Source organism: Astatotilapia calliptera, chromosome 9, assembly GCF_964374335.1.
Source record: "Astatotilapia calliptera chromosome 9, fAstCal68.1, whole genome shotgun sequence".
Lineage (NCBI taxonomy): Eukaryota > Metazoa > Chordata > Actinopteri > Cichliformes > Cichlidae > Astatotilapia > Astatotilapia calliptera.
Genome location: NC_137430.1, coordinates 8230430 through 8247748, shown reverse-complemented (window position 1 = coordinate 8247748; position 17319 = coordinate 8230430). Strand labels below are relative to the sequence as shown.

Below are 17319 nucleotides of genomic sequence, written 5' to 3'. Positions count from 1 at the left end.
GCTGAAAAATTATACCTTTATCCCGCTGGTAAACGAATCAACGGGATCAAAGCAAGTTTTGAAGGCCATTCCTGCCGCAGACACAGAAGCCGCGGGGACATATATATATGTAAGGACGAGGATTCTGTCTTTCCTGGCAGTGATAGTGATGGTTTTAAACAGGCATGATGGCTGGCAGACACAGACTGCGCTCCCTTTTCCAGGTCTGATGGAAACCAGCCCCACTTTCTGTCCAGCATCATCTCTGAGTGCAGCACCCATGCACTGAGCAAAATATACGTACACACAGACATTCACTCCTCCACCTCTCTGACCCTGCTACCTCTGGCTGTCTCCTTATAATATAATAGCCCTGCAGTAATGTACTGCAGTTCATGATTACTTTATAAAGCCCTGCATATTTTAAAGACACATCATTTGATATTCAGTCTGTATCTTTCTTTCCCGCTCACAGGTTCTGATGATGTGATTGCAGACCCTGTTTTATTCACTTCTATCCAATGAGCTCTCGCGTCCCTTCGCCGGAAATTAAGTTGTCGTCCTGTCTCTGCTTCATTAATGCGAATATCATTTTATTGCTGTTTATTAAATTCCAGGTAGCTGCTGATGAGGCTATGACCGGAGGTGAATCAGATAGCGGGGACTCATTTTTAACTCTCCAACTTGTCTTGTGTATTATTAATATAGGCTGTGCGCTGAAAGCCGTCTTTACAAAAGTTGTCAGGCAAAGAGCTTTACATTGTAGCACTTTTTGCCCAGGCTAATCAGCGAAACACTAAAGGAGAAAGTAAAGTGATGGGCAAACTCACTGTAAACTTGTCTCTCCTCTCTTCACCCTTTTCAGGTGGACCTTGGGTTCCTGCGGTTCGTCTCGGCCATCGGCACCCAGGGCGCCATTTCCCAGGAGACCCAGAGGGTTTACTTTGTCAAGTCCTACAAAGTGGATGTCAGCTCTAATGGAGAGGACTGGATCACTTTGAAAGAAGGCTCCAAACAGAAGGTATATTCCTCAAGAATTAAAAGTTTATTTTGAGCCACGAGTGGTGTACCGGCACCACCTCTGTGTTATGAACTATTTTTGCAGTGAAAAAGCTTTATTTATTCAGATAAATGAACAGAACCCAGAGCAGTTCAGGCACCAGTGATCACAATGTGAGATTGATCAGTTCAGATGCAGCATGAAAGAAGGAGCCGAGGTGAAGGAGGTTTATGGTCAGCTTCCACAACTGCTGCAACTATGCCCTCGTTAAAGAAGCTTTAATAGCGTGTCCTACAGGCTGGGATTACAACTAAGCTTAACTCCATGACCTGTCTGAACTAATGTTGTGCTCACTTTCTGATAGTGTTTCTAGATGCTTTGGCTGTAGCTCTTCATAAGACTGTTTTGGAAGAAACTAAATCATCAAAATAGCTGACGTTCACTCCTCCTTGACCAGTGACTGTGTCATGAAAAACCACCCATGCACATGTGCTACACTTGGAATATCCCGTCCAAACAGCACATCTAGCTGATTTAAATTGCGGTCTTTTCAAAGTTGCTTACGAACTCAACTAAAGGGGAAATACCGGGCTGTATGTACTTAAACCACATTCTCCCAACATGTAATTATACACTTTAAATCAGTAGGGTAATATACCCACTCTCCGTGTAAGCGCATGACATTTACAGCAAAAACGACGGCAATAAAGTCCCTGCAAGGAGGACCGTGCTGGAATGTTGCCTCTGTTTTATGTCAGGGACCTGTCAATTTTTCATTTAAGAAGCAGGGAAAAACAAAGACTTGACAGACCAGAGATAAAGAGGAGTGGGAGCGATGGTTGTCGTGTTTGAGCAGCTGGCAGAGAGGGACAAGAAAAGGAAGGAAGAGAGGGATAGTATGCTTGACCGGAGTGAGACAGGCGATGACCACTGATTGCAGATCAGCCTGTCAAACAGGTTTTTGTCCATCTGGAAGCCTCTCTGTGGGTGTCCAGAGGGCAAGGGAAGAATGTGTGTGTCCATGTAAATACCACAATTTCCAATCAAGAGTGTGAGGCTACCACTCATATCAAGAAGTTTTCAAAGGCAACAGAGCATCCAAGCACGATTGTTTGTGCTGCTGTGTACATGTCCCCCAAGCCCTCTCCAAAGTTCACTGTCACTTCTATAAAGTGGCAGCTTAAAGGTACCGTGGTAAACTCAGCCTGCGTTTTCCAGGCTCTAAAGTGCTTTTGTGCAGAGGGGCACCATTTGGTACATGCTGAGACTGCAGTTTGGCATCTTAGCGCAGCTCCGGAAAAAGCCACTTTACAGTTAGCGAGTGGAGACTCAGCATGACTTTTGAGAGAGTGGAAGGTTTTCTTACAGGTTCCCCTTAGTGATGTCCCTGTACTCAAGGAGTGCATGGCAAGCAGTTGGACACAGCTGCATGAACTACTCTTAGTTTTTTACTTTAGAGTTGATTAGCCAAACTACCAAACTTACTGCCTTTCTATCTCTTTTCCATCCTGCTTACTTCAGCTGGGTTCCTCTTTGCTTCATTGCCGCTAAGTCACGGAGGTCAGGAGGTCATGTGGTCACTGCTGTGATTCAATTACCCGGAATGAACTGTGACGGACTGCGGGGAGTTGTTTGGCTGGGTGGCCAGCCTACTCATATGATGCTAGTAAACTGTCAACAGACCTAAGGGGGGGACAGTGACGTCTGTGACCTTTCAACAAGACACTGCAGTAAAACCTCCAACTGATCAGGAAACAGAGGACAGTGAAAGAGCATCTTGAGCCAATCTGGTATATCTCGTCTCAGGTTTCATAGTCACATTACCCAGCCTGTGGGGGCTGCTACATATGGAGAAAGAGGAAACATTTAAACCATCTCATTAAAAAAGTGGCCATAAAGCTTGCCTTCCAATGCTACATCTTGTGTAAACTTAATGCAGATGAAGGCCGATCTCTGAGCTCCAGTGAATTCCGTCTCCGTCTCGTAGAAATTCTGCATCTCAGCAGCTCAGCATATTCTATTGATAACTTACTTCCCTCCTGCATCTTTCACAGGTTTTCCAAGGCAACACCAACCCAACTGACGTTGCCAAGACGAAGCTTCCCAAGCCCACGCTGACGCGCTTCGTTCGGATACGTCCCGTTACCTGGGAAACAGGCATCGCACTGCGCTTCGAGGTGTACGGCTGTAAGATATCAGGTTGGTTGCTGCTGAGATCACATACACATTCATACAGTGACTCCATATTCCATTTTCATACGCCTAATCAGCTTACACCACAGACTCTAGTCAGAATTTCTGCTCTCTTGCGGCAACCTAGTTGATATTTCCCATCCAGGCCTCACTGGTGCAAACACCTCCCTCCTTATCTGCTTCCTTTAAGGCTAAAGCAAGCTGTTGCATAATAGAGAAGTGGTGCATGAAGGAGGATTGCCTATTTATGTCTCCCCATGTTTAGATGTACCTCATCCAATATATATGAAGCCAACAGCTTGCAGGCAGAGTGAGCTGAAGCCGGGTGGGCTCTGTTTGGGCCCATCCCTCCTGCAGATCTTTCCTCAGCCTCCTCTTTAGTCTGGCTTTGCTTTTAAAGCTTTGATTTTGTTTGTCTCATTTTTGCCTTTTTTTTTTTGTTGATGTTATTTTAATGTGTGGTATGTGCATGTGTGTGCGGCTCCCTTTCGTATGGTTTTTAGCACATCTGCCTGACTCTCTGCGGGATTATGAACATGTGTATTGAATTCTAATTAGCACTTGGATGTGTGTTTTGTTCCCCTGCACTTACAAATGAAGTGGACAGGGACAAAATATATGAAAGTAAGCCTCTTGTATTTTTTCCAATGTTGTGAGCGCCCAGGATTAAAATTAGGGGTGGAATTATTTGCAGCCAGCTAAATGTGAGCCGGTCGAGTGTTGTTTTTTAAAAAAAACTTTTAATGGAGCTTTGTAGCTCTCTGGTACATATGCAGAGCACTGTGGGTACAGCAGGGTTACAGATGGGGCGTGTGTTTTGGGGCGCACGACCAGACCGCTGCGCAGAGCATAAACACATCACAGGATCGAAGTCACCACAGGGCCTCGGGAATGACGTCAGCACCCCTGGGTGCTCTGAAGACACTGCCAGCTTCACTGCATGCTAGCAGAGAACGAGAAGCTCTGAGGCTCTTGAGGGCTACATAAACTCAGTGACTCACTCCGTTCTACACTTAGTTACAAATCCTTGATACAAGATCTTGAGTAACTAGTGCTTTTAAAGTGCTCTTAAAGTTCATCGCCGCTTTTCTCACCAATAAAGGACTTTTCAAATCTGCATTTTTTCCAAGTTTTCCCCTTCCAGTTTTTCTTTAAAGCCATAACTTAGGCATCACAGGAGAGGAGGAGTAAAATCCCAGAATGCGGCAAGATGTTCTCCCTTAAATCATCATGGTCGCGTGCCGATCTAAACAGCTACTCATTAATGAACAAGATCCGCCACCCTGTTGTTAGTAAATATGCCGCGGTGTATAAATATCACTGATAAACCACCGATGCTCCACCCAAACCCTGTGCATGGCTCACATAGCCGCGTATCACCTTGTGCTTGCTCCCCTGGGTGTGCCGCTGCGTGCATGGCATCGCAGCTGAAGTCAATTAACAGCTCCAGATGACCCAGGCACTCGGGCAGAGCGTCTAAGCTCAGATCAGTGTCTCTCACATGCACTATCACACATGTGTACCTTTCTCTGTATCCTCCCACTTCAAAGGGGGTTCAGTATGCCTTTGCTCTGCCAGGGCCCAGCTCACTGATCGCTCTCAAACAGATTCTGGCCAAAGATGAAAGAAAGTGGGAGAAAAATAAAACAGTCGAGGAGCATTCGCACAGCCAGCATTTGTTACATGAGCTCCAATTTGGACCTTTTCGAGAATGCAGGAGCAGAGATTTGTCCCACGGGTTCTCACAGGAGCCGGTTTAGATAACTGGAGACAGAGAAAAAGAGAGAGAAAGACAAGTCTGAACGGGGCCTTGTTTTCTCCAAGTTTTCGCTGACTTTTCCCAGACGCAGCTACGCTATTGATTCCTGCTGCGGTACAGTGCACGCTCTGTCTCATACAGACACAGAAGATGTAATAATGCTGGGATTTATCCCTCCGTGGGAGCCAGATAGTAAATATATTATTGCTTAGCACAGGTCTCTGACTCAGTGTCTTGGGATTAAGTGCTGGAGGAAAGATAGGACGAGACACACAGGAAGATTTAAGCCCAATAAAAGCTGCTAATACAAGTGTCAGACTTCGAGTGGCAGCTCGTGGAAAAGTTTTGTGGACTCCTGTGGATTCTTTCTAGCTATGCAAAGAAGAATTTCTGAAGTATATAATATTTACTGCAGTCTCTCTATCGCGCTGCAGTTCAACCTTCTGTTTGGGTGGGGCAGCCAATTAAAGGACATATAGCTTTAAGTAAAGGTGACCTCTCACTTTAAGAGAGAGGAGAGCTAAAATGGCTTGTTTCAGACATAATGTGGACTGAGGCCCAGCAAACATTGGGATTATTTTTAATTATGAATCATGCAAAGTTACTCTAGTAGAGAATGTAAATGCAAAGCTGGAAGAGAGTGTAATCACTCTCCTTTACAGTGTTTACAGCATAAGTAAGTTGCTGTGCATGACTTTTACAACATCTCAAAAAGACAATCCCGTCTTGGGTTCAGAACTATTGTGTCCTTATCAATCACTCGCATGGTACAAAATTACTTCACAGATTTCACAAAACATTTGATAAAAGAATATGAACATAATTATGTCTATCTACAGCTAAAGCATAACTTTCTCCTTAGGTCAGTTCATACAGCTAAAAATTACAGTAATCCTAAATTCAGAGCAGCCCACCAGTGTGACAGAGCTTTAAAAACTTATTATCTGAGACAAATTTGTTTTTATTTTCACATGTAGTGTTAGAGTTTGCTGGGTTTTGACTGTTGTTGCTGGGTTTTGACTGTTCTAACCAGAAATTTCTACATCCATGTACAGTCAATAAGTTTTCATTGGAATTATATCTGGCCACCTTTCGTGTAATATCAAGGCAAAAACATGAAAATGGACAAAAAAAAGTTTAAGGTTAAAGCATTCAGATGGTTCTACAAGCAGTAGCGACGAATTGGTGCCCTTCGACTTCATTATACAAGGGGATGTCACTGGAAACAAGGCTTGAGAAAAGAAAATGAAAAAAACCAGCTTTCTCTCTTTTAAACAAACTGGAGATGGAATCAAAGATCATAAAATATACAAAACGTTTAGCTAGAGATGATCACAGAGGTAGAATAAAAAAAATAATACAATGAAAGAGGAGAAAAAAGTTTGGAACTTTGGACAGGAAACAACAAGGTGTTCAAAGATGCAGCCCCACAGATGTTAACAGCTGCGGAGCAGAAGGTAGACGAGTGCAGCAGCAGCAGCAGATAAAACACAAAGAGAATGTGTTTTTGTGTGTATATGAGTCTATAGAGGGAGGGGCAGAGAGATGAAAAGAAAAACTGCTCCCAGAATGCAGGAGATGGAAACACCAACAGAGAGGAGGGTTTTAATTGGCTGCCTGGAGACAACCGCTTCAGGCAGAAGAATTAGTATGCATGAGATCTGCAGGCAGAGAGACACAGAGAAAGAGAATAGAGGCAGAGATCACAGTAACATCACAACGAGTTTGGGAAATAGTTGTCCTCACTTTGACTTTGACTATCCATGACGATGCCCCTGTATGAACTCAAATTCACTGAAGCAGAGCCGTGGCAAGCCTGATGCTGAACCTCAAGCCTTTGGATGCAGATCGCATGTTTTATTTTTCCATCTATCCGCTCTCTAGGTTTTCTTTTGTTTGTGTCAAAAAGCTAAGCACCTTTTGCTTTCCCATTTGCCTTTCAGAGTACCCGTGTTCAGGCATGCTGGGCATGGTATCAGGCTTGATTAATGACAACCAGATCACCGCGTCCTCCCATACAGACCGGAGCTGGGTACCAGAGAATGCTCGCTTGCTAACAAGTAGGACAGGATGGACCCTGCTGCCCCAGCCACAGCCCTTCACTAACGAGTGGCTGCAGGTGGATCTCGGCGAGGAGAAGCTAGTGAGGGGCTTGATCATCCAGGGAGGGAAGCACCGAGAAAACAAGGTGTTCATGAAGAAGTTCCGCCTGGGCTACAGCAACAATGGCTCGGACTGGAGGATGGTGCTCGACACCAGTGGAAACAGGCCGAAGGTGGGTTTTTCTCTCTTACCTTGCACAGTGCCCAACAATACTTGGGTATGTGTTCAGTTCTGCTATCAAATCAGAAGATTAGTCTTAATCAAAGCTCTCTTGTATCATTTTTCAATTCATGCACCCAGGATTTTTTTTTTCAAGAGCAAGGATTGGAATTGACGTTTTGATTTAACAGAGGTTTTACCTTCAGCACTGTGGAAAATGATTTGAATACCAACTTCTAAAAATGTCTCTTAGACACGTCAGAGCATCGATTGTGATTATGACGCATTTAGTCAATTTTCACCCGACTACGCGCCGGGCAGTTGTGAGTCATTGAACAGTCATTGTGAGTCAATTTTAGGAGTGCTTTGAATCACATTAGGATAAGCATCTTGAGTCTCTCAGAGTCCTTCCCCCTGTTCTCCCCTCCTGCTTTGTATTCTGCATGACACACACACACACCGTTCAACCCTTTCAATGGATAGTGAAACCTCTCCAGAGAGGAAGGAGGGGTGAAAGGGAGTCAGAGGGATGAGAGAGGAAAGAACGGGCAACAGTCGAGAAGTGACCAGAGATTTATCTCCCAGTGGCACTGCCTTGCGCTGAAGGCATACTTGCCAACACTTTGCTCGATGCATGCACACACTTACACACAAAGTATGTAAGTGTGTGCATACTCGCGGATGCAGGCACACACACCTCCGAGAAGAGCTGCAACAGCTCGTCCCCAATTACAAGTGTCCCTGACAGGGCATAAATCTGATCCAGATGGGCTGATGGTTGATTTATGAAGGGAGTGAGGAGGATCCATATCCCGGCTGTCCTAGTTAGTGTCCTTTCTCCTCTTGCCTAAGAGTTTCCCAGCATCTAAGGCTCACCAGGCGTCTTCACGTGATCAAACCCATTAATCCGCTTCCGTCATTCCTCTCTCTCTTTCTTGGCTTGCTTCTCCCACACTGCCTCCTCTTTTCCTTCGTTTATACCTTCCCACATGGAGGACCGGAGAAAGAGTTAAAGGAGCAGAAAGTTACCCTTGTCAGAGGTGTGAGTCATGCTGTCTTTGCCACTGGACTCCTGTGTCACTCACCTAGTCTGTGCTTTGGATATCAGCAAGATTACACATCTGGTCAGCTTATTTATTTATTTTACTTTTCATCTGTCCACCTACCCAAAACAACCAACCCTCTGTATCCATTTTCAGAACGTAGGAGTAATTTTGCTGTAGGGTACCTGCATTTGGGGGGCTGTAGCAGTCAATACTAATCTTTATCACTCTTGCCCTTTTCCCTGCCAGATATTTGAAGGCAACAGCAATTATGACACTCCTGAACTGAGGACCGTGGAGCCTCTGCTGACCCGTTTTGTCAGGATTTACCCAGAGAGGGCCACTCCTGCTGGGATGGGCCTGCGGCTGGAGCTGCTGGGCTGCGAGATTGAAGGTAAAGCTCAAAAACATGTAGGACTTTCAATAAAATCGATTGCATTGTGTGTCCTCTGTCTAAAATGCTCCTTTCTGTTTTGATGCACAAAACTATAAAAGAAATAGAGTAGTATTTCTATTGACGCTGGTGACATTTCCACCCGTGGTGCTCATTTCTCCACCAGCAACAATTATGTGTTTACCAGTGGTGGCAAAGTTACTCCCCCAGAGTGAAACCTTTCTTCGAGCAGTTGACATTTTCAGCTATAGTGATGTTTTTAGTCACGAAAATGACATTTTCACTCCCGTAGTTGACGCCAAGACTGTCTTCGATTGTGTTTCATTTTCTCCCCGTGATGATAACCTTAGTGGGCACACCTAGACCTCTCAGACTACATGCTCACATCTGACGTGTGTTGACTCACACGCAGGTGAGCAGTCTATCATCCTAGCTAATGGCATGGCTGTGAGGAGCTAGCGCGTCATGTCTTTGCCACAGTCCTGTTTATTTAAAGACGTGCATGAGCGCTCCCTATGTCGAGCCCACAGCTGTCCAGCTCCTGCTCTTTATCCTTACAAGGGATAGTTGTCTTGTCTCCCTGTAACATCAAAGCTGCCCCCAATAGCTAGCCACTTCTACAGGGGATCAAATGAAAGCCCACCTGGCCCACTAGGATTATTGCATCCTGGCCTTCATCGCACTCTTCCCAACCTCGGCACGTCTTTCTTCTTTCAAAGGACTGCGCCCACTTTGCTATCTTTAAAATTACCATTATTTTTTTTCCAGCTCTTTATCTGCCTCTCTCAAAGCTGATGTAGCACAAAAAACGCTCAGCAATATAAGCACACGGAGCATCCTAGCCCTAAGTGGATTTGCATATTGGATTTCAGGGAGGCCCATTCTCTTGTAAGCCTCATGGACTCCCACCGGGAGCTTTAGTCAGATGATAATGCTTGTTTTCGCTGTTAATGCCAAATAAACACAAACTCGCACAGATTTATGCACACAGACCAACCGCAATCACCTTGCCAAACATGTGGTTACAGTAAACTGTACACAGTCGGGTGAGTGCACAGGCAGGTGCATCTCCTAGTGTGTACAAATGTGTTTGTGTGTGTATGTGTGTAGCAAGTCGTAGCAGGAGGCCGAAATCCTCATTTCTATGAGAGGCTCCCCTGACGCAGCGCTGACCCCATCCCTGACCTTCCCCACCCTGAATCTGACAGGAGCTGATCTGCCTCATATTTCATCTAGCAGAGAGAGCGAGCAAGAGCATTGGCTCACACACATGCACAAACACACTCAATCGCTCTCACGCACAACTACAGATATTGTACACATTTTTCAAGATGCTTGCCCCTGTCTGTCTTCGCCTCCCTTTTGTCGCCTCTCTCCTCATTCCTTCTCCTCGGCCTGCACTGAGGAAGCCAGTTTAATCCTCAGACAGTGCAAACACTTATGAAAGGTTTGGACTACAGGAAGTGTTTTGTAGCTCCTATAACTATTGGAGGAAATACACTTTTTTGTGCGGCCATACAGTGCAGGAAGAAGGACTATCAAAAGTGCTTGGAACCCTTTGATAGCGTTTCAAAGCTGCATACAAACTGGAAGGAATTTGTGGTGACATAGTGACCAGAGACCAGAGGCTGTAGTCGGGACCCACAATAAACTTTCAAGCAAGTGAAACTACCAAAGACAGTGAAGAATACTGTTGATTTACAGAGAGTCACCAAGGCAACCTGAGCCTGAAATACCAGCAAGAGACAAGCTGGCAGTTTCAAACTGATGCGCAATGAGCAAATCGTTTCCAGTGCTCCTACTTCAGGGTTTGGACTCTCCAAGCACAGGAAGTGATGTCAGTGACATGAATGAATGTGGGTTAGTTTAGATGTAAGCATACTTCGTTGCAGATACTGGCTGATATAAATTTAAAATCATCCAACAATATATGTCATGTCAGCTGTGTAGGGAAGAGCTGTAAAGTTGAAACAAAGCATGTAAAAACAGAACAACGGTGAAGTCCAAGCTTTTTTAAGACTATGTGTGACGGGGGGAAAATGCAACACAATGTTCGCTCGTCAAAGCAAAACTGTCCTCCCACATTTCCTCTCACCTTGAGCTTCTCCACACAGTGAAGCAGTGACTGATGAGAAGAAAGTAAAAAATCCCCAAAGCTCTGTGTGTGTAAAAACTTGTCCTGACAAATGGCTATTTTGTCTGCGCCACACAGTTATACCCTGCTTTTACAACTCTGTTGTAATCCTGACACTTACAACACAACAAACACACGCTCAGTCTTGTTTTGTTTGCAGATGTTTCTTTGTCAGCTGCTAGCTTGCTATCACACCATTAGCGGCCCTACAGAAGTGGGAAAGCATATAAAAAAGACCTTAGAAGACATGTAGTTGTTGGGGAAGTTCCTCAGTGTGCAGATACCCTCAAGGAGTCCTGAGAAATATTGGGTCTGAAATCTCCAAAAGGCACACCGCTGTGTGGCACTGGACCATGGAGCGGATTTTGGGCCTTTCCCACATCCAAGTGAAGCAGGGCCATAATGATAGACTGGAATGGCCCTGCTTATATCCAGTCCCAAGTCCTGTTACTCCACCTTCTAGTTTCAAAGCCTTACGCACCATGTATTCGCTTCAGCTCTATTTATACACCCACACCTCCACAGCTTGATGAAAGGATGGATACTAATAGCTCAGTTCTACACTAACGCTCAGCATGGAACTGTGAGCACAGCAATCGAGCTTACAGAAATATATTTCACTGTTTCTTCTTCTTTTCTTTCCTTTTCTGTTTTTGTTTAAACTATATGCTTAAAATCGTAGGCTTGAAAAGAAGGATTTCAGACAATTAACAAAAAGAAATGCGATGCTATTCAATAGATACTGGCCTTAAAAACAAAGGAAAACACTGTAACCTTTTTTTTTTTAAGTAGTCGAAAAATCCCTTAAGCTAAAATCAGTGCACTTTCCATGTTTAACCTGTAATCTAACCTGTATTGTTTCCTCTCTCTCCCTCTCCAGCTCCTACACTCCCGCCAACCACCGCAATCCCGAGCACCACCCCGTCTGACGAGTGTGATGACGACCAGGCGAGCTGCCACAGTGGCACAGGTGATGACTACGACGTGACAGGTGCTAACATCGCCTTCATGAGACTGCGACCAGCCCCTTCCCCTAAACCCTCCCTTCCCTAATTTCCCCTTGCTTTTGCTGTGGCTGGCGCTCGATCGTCTCCCTCGATTCTGCGCCATCACAGCTTCTGTAGCATCGCTGCCGCAGTCAGATTTTGATACCAAACCCAGTCTTCCATGTACTGTACCCTGCACACTGGCAAGCATGCATGCACCCTCGTGTGTCCTGGCAGCCACACAACTCTAATTTGCTGCGCCCCCGTTGCTACCACCTCCTCCTCTTCAGTCTACCACTTCTTACCTTAAGCTCTGAGCGCTCACCAGAAAGCATTGTTGCATTTGCACCTGAAATCAATTCACCCACATCTGTTCTCTATCATTTCATCTCTCACTTGCTTTTTGCTCTGGCTCCCCCCCCTCTACTCACTCCTAGCTTACTTTTCCTTCTAACCAGTCAACTATCTCAGCCTGCACCCCCCATTAACCAGCAGTCTCCAATGATGAGCATGGCACCGTCTCAGTCATGTGTATTGTATAAGTTCTTCCTGCTAGGAATACCAGAAAAAAGGCATTCATAAGAAAGAAGCCAGAGACAAGGCATGCGTTGATACGCCAAGTTTAGTTAGCATGGGTACTTATTTAAAATGAAACTTAGCTCATTGCAAACCTAGGCTAACTGTGCTAACATTCTGTATTGTGACAGGTGGTAACATGATGCCAGAGAGCACTACTGCTGAAATGGATACCATCCCAGGTGAGCAAAAGATACCATATATACATATTTTTTAAGGTCAGTGCTTTCAAAGTTTGCACATCAGAGCGATGAAACATACAGCGGGGCAAATGTTTAACTGCTCATGGTTTGTTCTGAATTAATTTCATGAATTCATCAAGAGACACACCTGAGATAATGATTGCCAGCCTCTCTCCTCTGATGTGTGTCTGTTATTAAAGCTGATGATATGGCCCTGAGAGGCTCCCGCTGACAGGGTAAAGGGAGGCTACGTGATGCAAGGCTAGCCGATGATTAGCACTGGTGCTCTGCTGCTGCCTTCTCAGCATAATCACTAATCACCAGGCTGACACCGACACACACACAGAGTGCGCACAGACCTGTAAAAGCCAGATGCAAATGACTGGAGGAAGTTAGGTGCACTTTGGGGCCCACATGCATGGACAGACACACATAGCCAGTGTCTCCTACAGCGGGCTGATGAGGCAGCAGTCAAGAAGCAGTGCCCCAGCCTGACCTTGGCTAATGGGCCGTAGGCTCCACCCAACCCCCTTTCTCTCAGTCAGCTGGCTCTGCGGTCTGTCTTCGATTTGGGGCACGAGCGATATTATTAGAGTAGCTCTAAGATGCAAATGTGTGTATGCATTTATGCACATTTTTGTGTGTGTATGTCTGTATGAGTCTAATGAAGTACAGGTAAACGCCTATCTATTTGACTTTTCATCTCAAGACTCTCAAACCATGCATGTTAATAAGCTGTGTGTGTGTGTGTCATGCACCATGCATCTCAGGGGATATAGTTTCCACTCACATTCATGGAGAAATAAATATATATACATACATAATGGCCAAGTGAGTCACAGGCTCCTCATAATGGAAAAAAAGCCAAAGTCGTTTTAATTGGGAATGAAGTTTCTATGGGGAAAATGGTGGCTTGGACCCTGAAATGTGGTTGATATGTGATGGGAATTCCATCCTTTGTGTTTAATGGGTAAATAGCGTCATTGCCTGCAGAAGTTAGTTAAATCCTTCCCATTTTTTAAGGGAATATTAGCTCATAGATTCTGTCATTCAGAGAGTGGTATCTCTAAAGGCATTTCATGTTGGAGAATAAAGCTATGGCTGGCCTCCCAAACATCTCGTTTCCCCAGTGTTCCTTGAAGTCTTTCTTTATCTAATTTGGAAAACACTAAAGCCCGAGCTCCCACACATTTTCTGGCCTCGATGAAGGCTTCTTCGACACGGCGTGTGTCCACAGGGGATGGCATTGTTGGAGTGGGGCCCCGGCGCTGTTACCATAGCTGTCTTCGAATCCCATGTCCCTGCTCTCATTAAAATCGTCAGTTCGCAGCGGGTTGCTATGAATGTTTCCTTTCCCAACTGGGCACGGTGTCCAGGCATCTGTCTTCCTGTCCCTGCCATTGGGGGTTTTGACTCTTCTCAGTGTTCCCGTTTAATGCATTCTTTACATACCCTGTTGCATTCATTAGAAGAGATCATTAAATACAGCCAAGACACAAGGACTGCATGAGGTCTGTGCCATTGGTTCACACTCTTTCTCATGTCAGAACTGTAATTTACCTTTTGTCCGACTCCTGCTTCTCCTTCATGAGTTAGCTGCTTGTATCACCCCCACCTGTAGGACTGTAGGCTTATGTCCCACAGTTATCTGCTGCCCTCTAGTGGTCTGTTCCAGAGCAGAATAAGAGAAGGAAGCTCCAAAGTGTAGCCTGTAGTTATACCATGACAGGCCCTGCGGTCATTGTTCGGATAGAGCCCAGGGCTACAGGCAGCTTCTCCTTTTGTAATAAGCAGAATGATTAAGGTTTTTTTTCTCCTGTGACACATGATCTTGATCTTTCTTCACACAGCTTTTCTCTGGTTTGCCTGCGACTTTGGCCGAGCCAATGATCCGTCCTTCTGCAGCTGGACATCGGAGGACACGGGATCTAGGTGGCAGATCCAGTCCAGCGGCACACCTACCCTCAACATCGGACCCAACATGGACCACACAGGTAAGTACCTCAGATGATAGACTCACAACATCTGACACAGTACATGTGGCATTTTACCTCTGTGTTGCTGATACAAGGGCTTTACATTACAGGTGAACCGGGGAATTTCATCTACACCTTAGCAACCAGCCCCCAAGAGACAGAGGTGGCTCGACTCGTCAGCCCCGTGGTCAGCTCCCCGGACTCGGACCTCTGTGTGTCATTCTGGTACCACATGTTTGGGCCACACATCGGCACACTACACATCAAGCAGCGCAAGCAAACGGAGAAGGGACCTGCAGATGTCCTACTGTGGACAGTCAGCGGCCACCAAGGCAACCGCTGGAGGGAAGGTCGTGTCCTCGTGCCACGCACCAACAAGCCTTATCAGGTAACTGACCCACCTTTTAATTTACCTGTGCTTTTTGTGTGTGTGCTGTCACTCTAGAGGCTCACTTATTTTTTTTGCCAAGGTGGTGATCGAAAGTCTAGTGGAGAGAAAGAGCTGGGGAGATATTGCTGTGGATGACATTAAGGTTCTCGATGGGATCACACTGCTAGACTGTAAAGGTGAAGCTTTGTGCATAGTTTCAGTGACTTCCTTCAGTTTTTGAACTAAAACAGCACTTTGGCACACAGCTCTGACTGCATTTTGTCATTTAGCTCTGCTTTTAATATGAATTTCTCTTTAAAGATCCCGACGTGCCCACTGAGCCAATATTGCCGGAGGATATTAATGAAATCAGTAAGTCCTTTCACACATCAGGTTTGTTGTGCATTCTAACCTTTTATAGTTTATTTTCTCACTTTTCTTTTTCTCTTCTGCTCCTTGCTTCCTCTCTAGTTCCGGAAAACACAGAATATCCAGACTTTGTGGATAACAACCAGATCCCTGAAGGCAGCATGCTAAAGACGCTTGACCCCATCCTGATCACCATCATCGCCATGTCTGCCCTCGGGGTCTTCCTGGGGGCCATCTGCGGCGTGGTCTTGTACTGCGCCTGCTCACACGGAGGCATGTCGGACAGGAACTTGTCAGCTCTGGAGAACTACAACTTTGAGCTCGTGGACGGCGTCAAGCTAAAGAAAGACAAACTCAACGTACAGAGCTCGTACTCGGAGGCGTGATTCAGGACAGAGCGCATTCATGTGACTGTGTGCGATGGGCCGGGCTCTCGCACGAGACTGTCTGCAGGCATATAATCCCGCCTGTCTGCAAGCAGACGGGCTGCCGATGCCCTCGAATCTCTGGACGAGGGACAGGTTCAGGAACCAACAGGAGGTCTGGACTGATCCATGCTTTTCTCAGGAGCTGCAGTTAAAAAAAAAAAACAGAGCCTACCAGTAAAGGGGGAGGGACACTGTGTACAAATAAAATACAGGAAAAAAAATATGTACAGATGATATTTTAATTTTCTATTTTGATTTTCATTCATTTTTACAATCGGATGCTGGTGTTGAGACCAATTTATTAATGATGTTTAAAGTATTTATCGTTTTCTGGAAAAAAAAAAGAAACGTCTTTTTATTATTACCATCAGTTGGTAACGGCTGTTTTCACCTTTTAGAAAGAGACGTATTGACATCCTAAGTGAACCATATCCGGTAAAAACTGTAGATTCGCCCCATGGCGTGGCAAACAGAGTGTGCCGTGAGACATGTACCCTTTCCCCCCCTTTGACCCCTATCACTCTAAAGTAAGGGTCCCATTCATGGCAATGTATGGTTCTGACAGTGCCTTTAATACGTTTTTGTTGGAATCCTCTGTTGATATCGGTGTTTTTTACTGTACTTGGCTTAAGCTATAATGACAGGAAACAGGGGCACATGACCTTAGAAATACCTGCAAAACAGGACAAGAGTTTATCACAGGTTTTTTTTGTTGTTGTATTTGTTTGTTTGTTTTCTGTCCAAAACAAAAACACACACACTGTAAATAAGTTTTAATATATTTTATTGTCCTTTTTTTAAAGAAAGTAAAAAGTAAAAGGAAAAAAAAAAGCTACAGTATCCCTTTTGTCATGGGTTTTTGCGTGTGCGTGTGTGTAAATACAATCTCCTGGACTGTTTCGTGGAAGGTGCAGTGTTTCATTTTCAGTCGCTCAGCTGAGCATGATTCGCCCGCTCGCTGACGCTCCAGCGATTTCAATGTGCATTCAAGCCATCTGTCACCGAAACATCCACTTGTCAAAAAGAGCCCCAAGGATGAATGAATCGAGAGGTAGCAAACGCACAAAAACAAAACAAAAAAAAGAGATGAACTCTCAGCACTCTTCTTCTTCTGATCACTCATGACCACGCCATATCTCTGCTGTGAGCTGAACTGGTCACTGTGATGTTTTCCAGAACTTTAAACACACTCGTGACAATTTCAGAGGAGGTGGTAAAATATATCAAATATTTGGCAAAAACAAACAAACAAACACCAATCCTCGTTGCTTTGCTTTATCTAAATCCCTTACTGTCTTGTCACTGTGGATTGTTCACCCAGGCAGTGCTATCTGGACAATGCAGCTTGAATGCACTTTGTTTTGCGAGCCCCTTGTGGTAGAAATCTGTAAAAAAGAGGGGTTAACACACTAACTGACGAATGGTGCTATCAGTAATTTAGCCAGACACATGTGTCTCATGATGAAAAAAATTTTTTAAATAAAAAAGCCCAGTTTGTATTGTCCACATGCTGTAGTGTAGCTCAAGCGCCCCGACCTCCTCCTCTTGGGGGGCTGTGAAGAGTTTTTAACGTGTTTCACGTGTAGCAGCCATAATGTTGTGATGTCAGAGCTGATGTCAAAAAGGACAGGACGCTGGTACAGTGGGTTGGAGTGGGGGTGAGGTGGG

At 45.1% G+C, this 17319-nt stretch overlaps 1 protein-coding gene across 2 annotated transcripts in view; it reads left to right on the top strand.

Moving 5' to 3' along the window:
• Positions 1 to 16482, top strand: part of nrp1a (neuropilin 1a) — a 61570-nt gene extending 45088 nt beyond the window's left edge. Inside the window, exons 8-18 of one of the 2 annotated variants that reach the window (XM_026179152.2) lie at positions 845 to 1000; positions 3034 to 3178; positions 6875 to 7206; positions 8486 to 8630; positions 11645 to 11734; positions 12458 to 12508; positions 14359 to 14502; positions 14595 to 14872; positions 14955 to 15051; positions 15176 to 15226; positions 15326 to 16482. In XM_026179152.2, the coding sequence (XP_026034937.1) occupies positions 845 to 1000; positions 3034 to 3178; positions 6875 to 7206; positions 8486 to 8630; positions 11645 to 11734; positions 12458 to 12508; positions 14359 to 14502; positions 14595 to 14872; positions 14955 to 15051; positions 15176 to 15226; positions 15326 to 15609 (1773 nt within the window). In that variant the 3' untranslated portion in view covers positions 15610 to 16482. Of the gene's footprint in view, positions 1 to 844; positions 1001 to 3033; positions 3179 to 6874; positions 7207 to 8485; positions 8631 to 11644; positions 11756 to 12457; positions 12509 to 14358; positions 14503 to 14594; positions 14873 to 14954; positions 15052 to 15175; positions 15227 to 15325 lie in introns of both variants that reach the window. The other variant, XM_026179153.2, reaches the window with a different exon arrangement.
• The last annotated feature ends 837 nt before the right edge of the window (positions 16483 to 17319 follow it).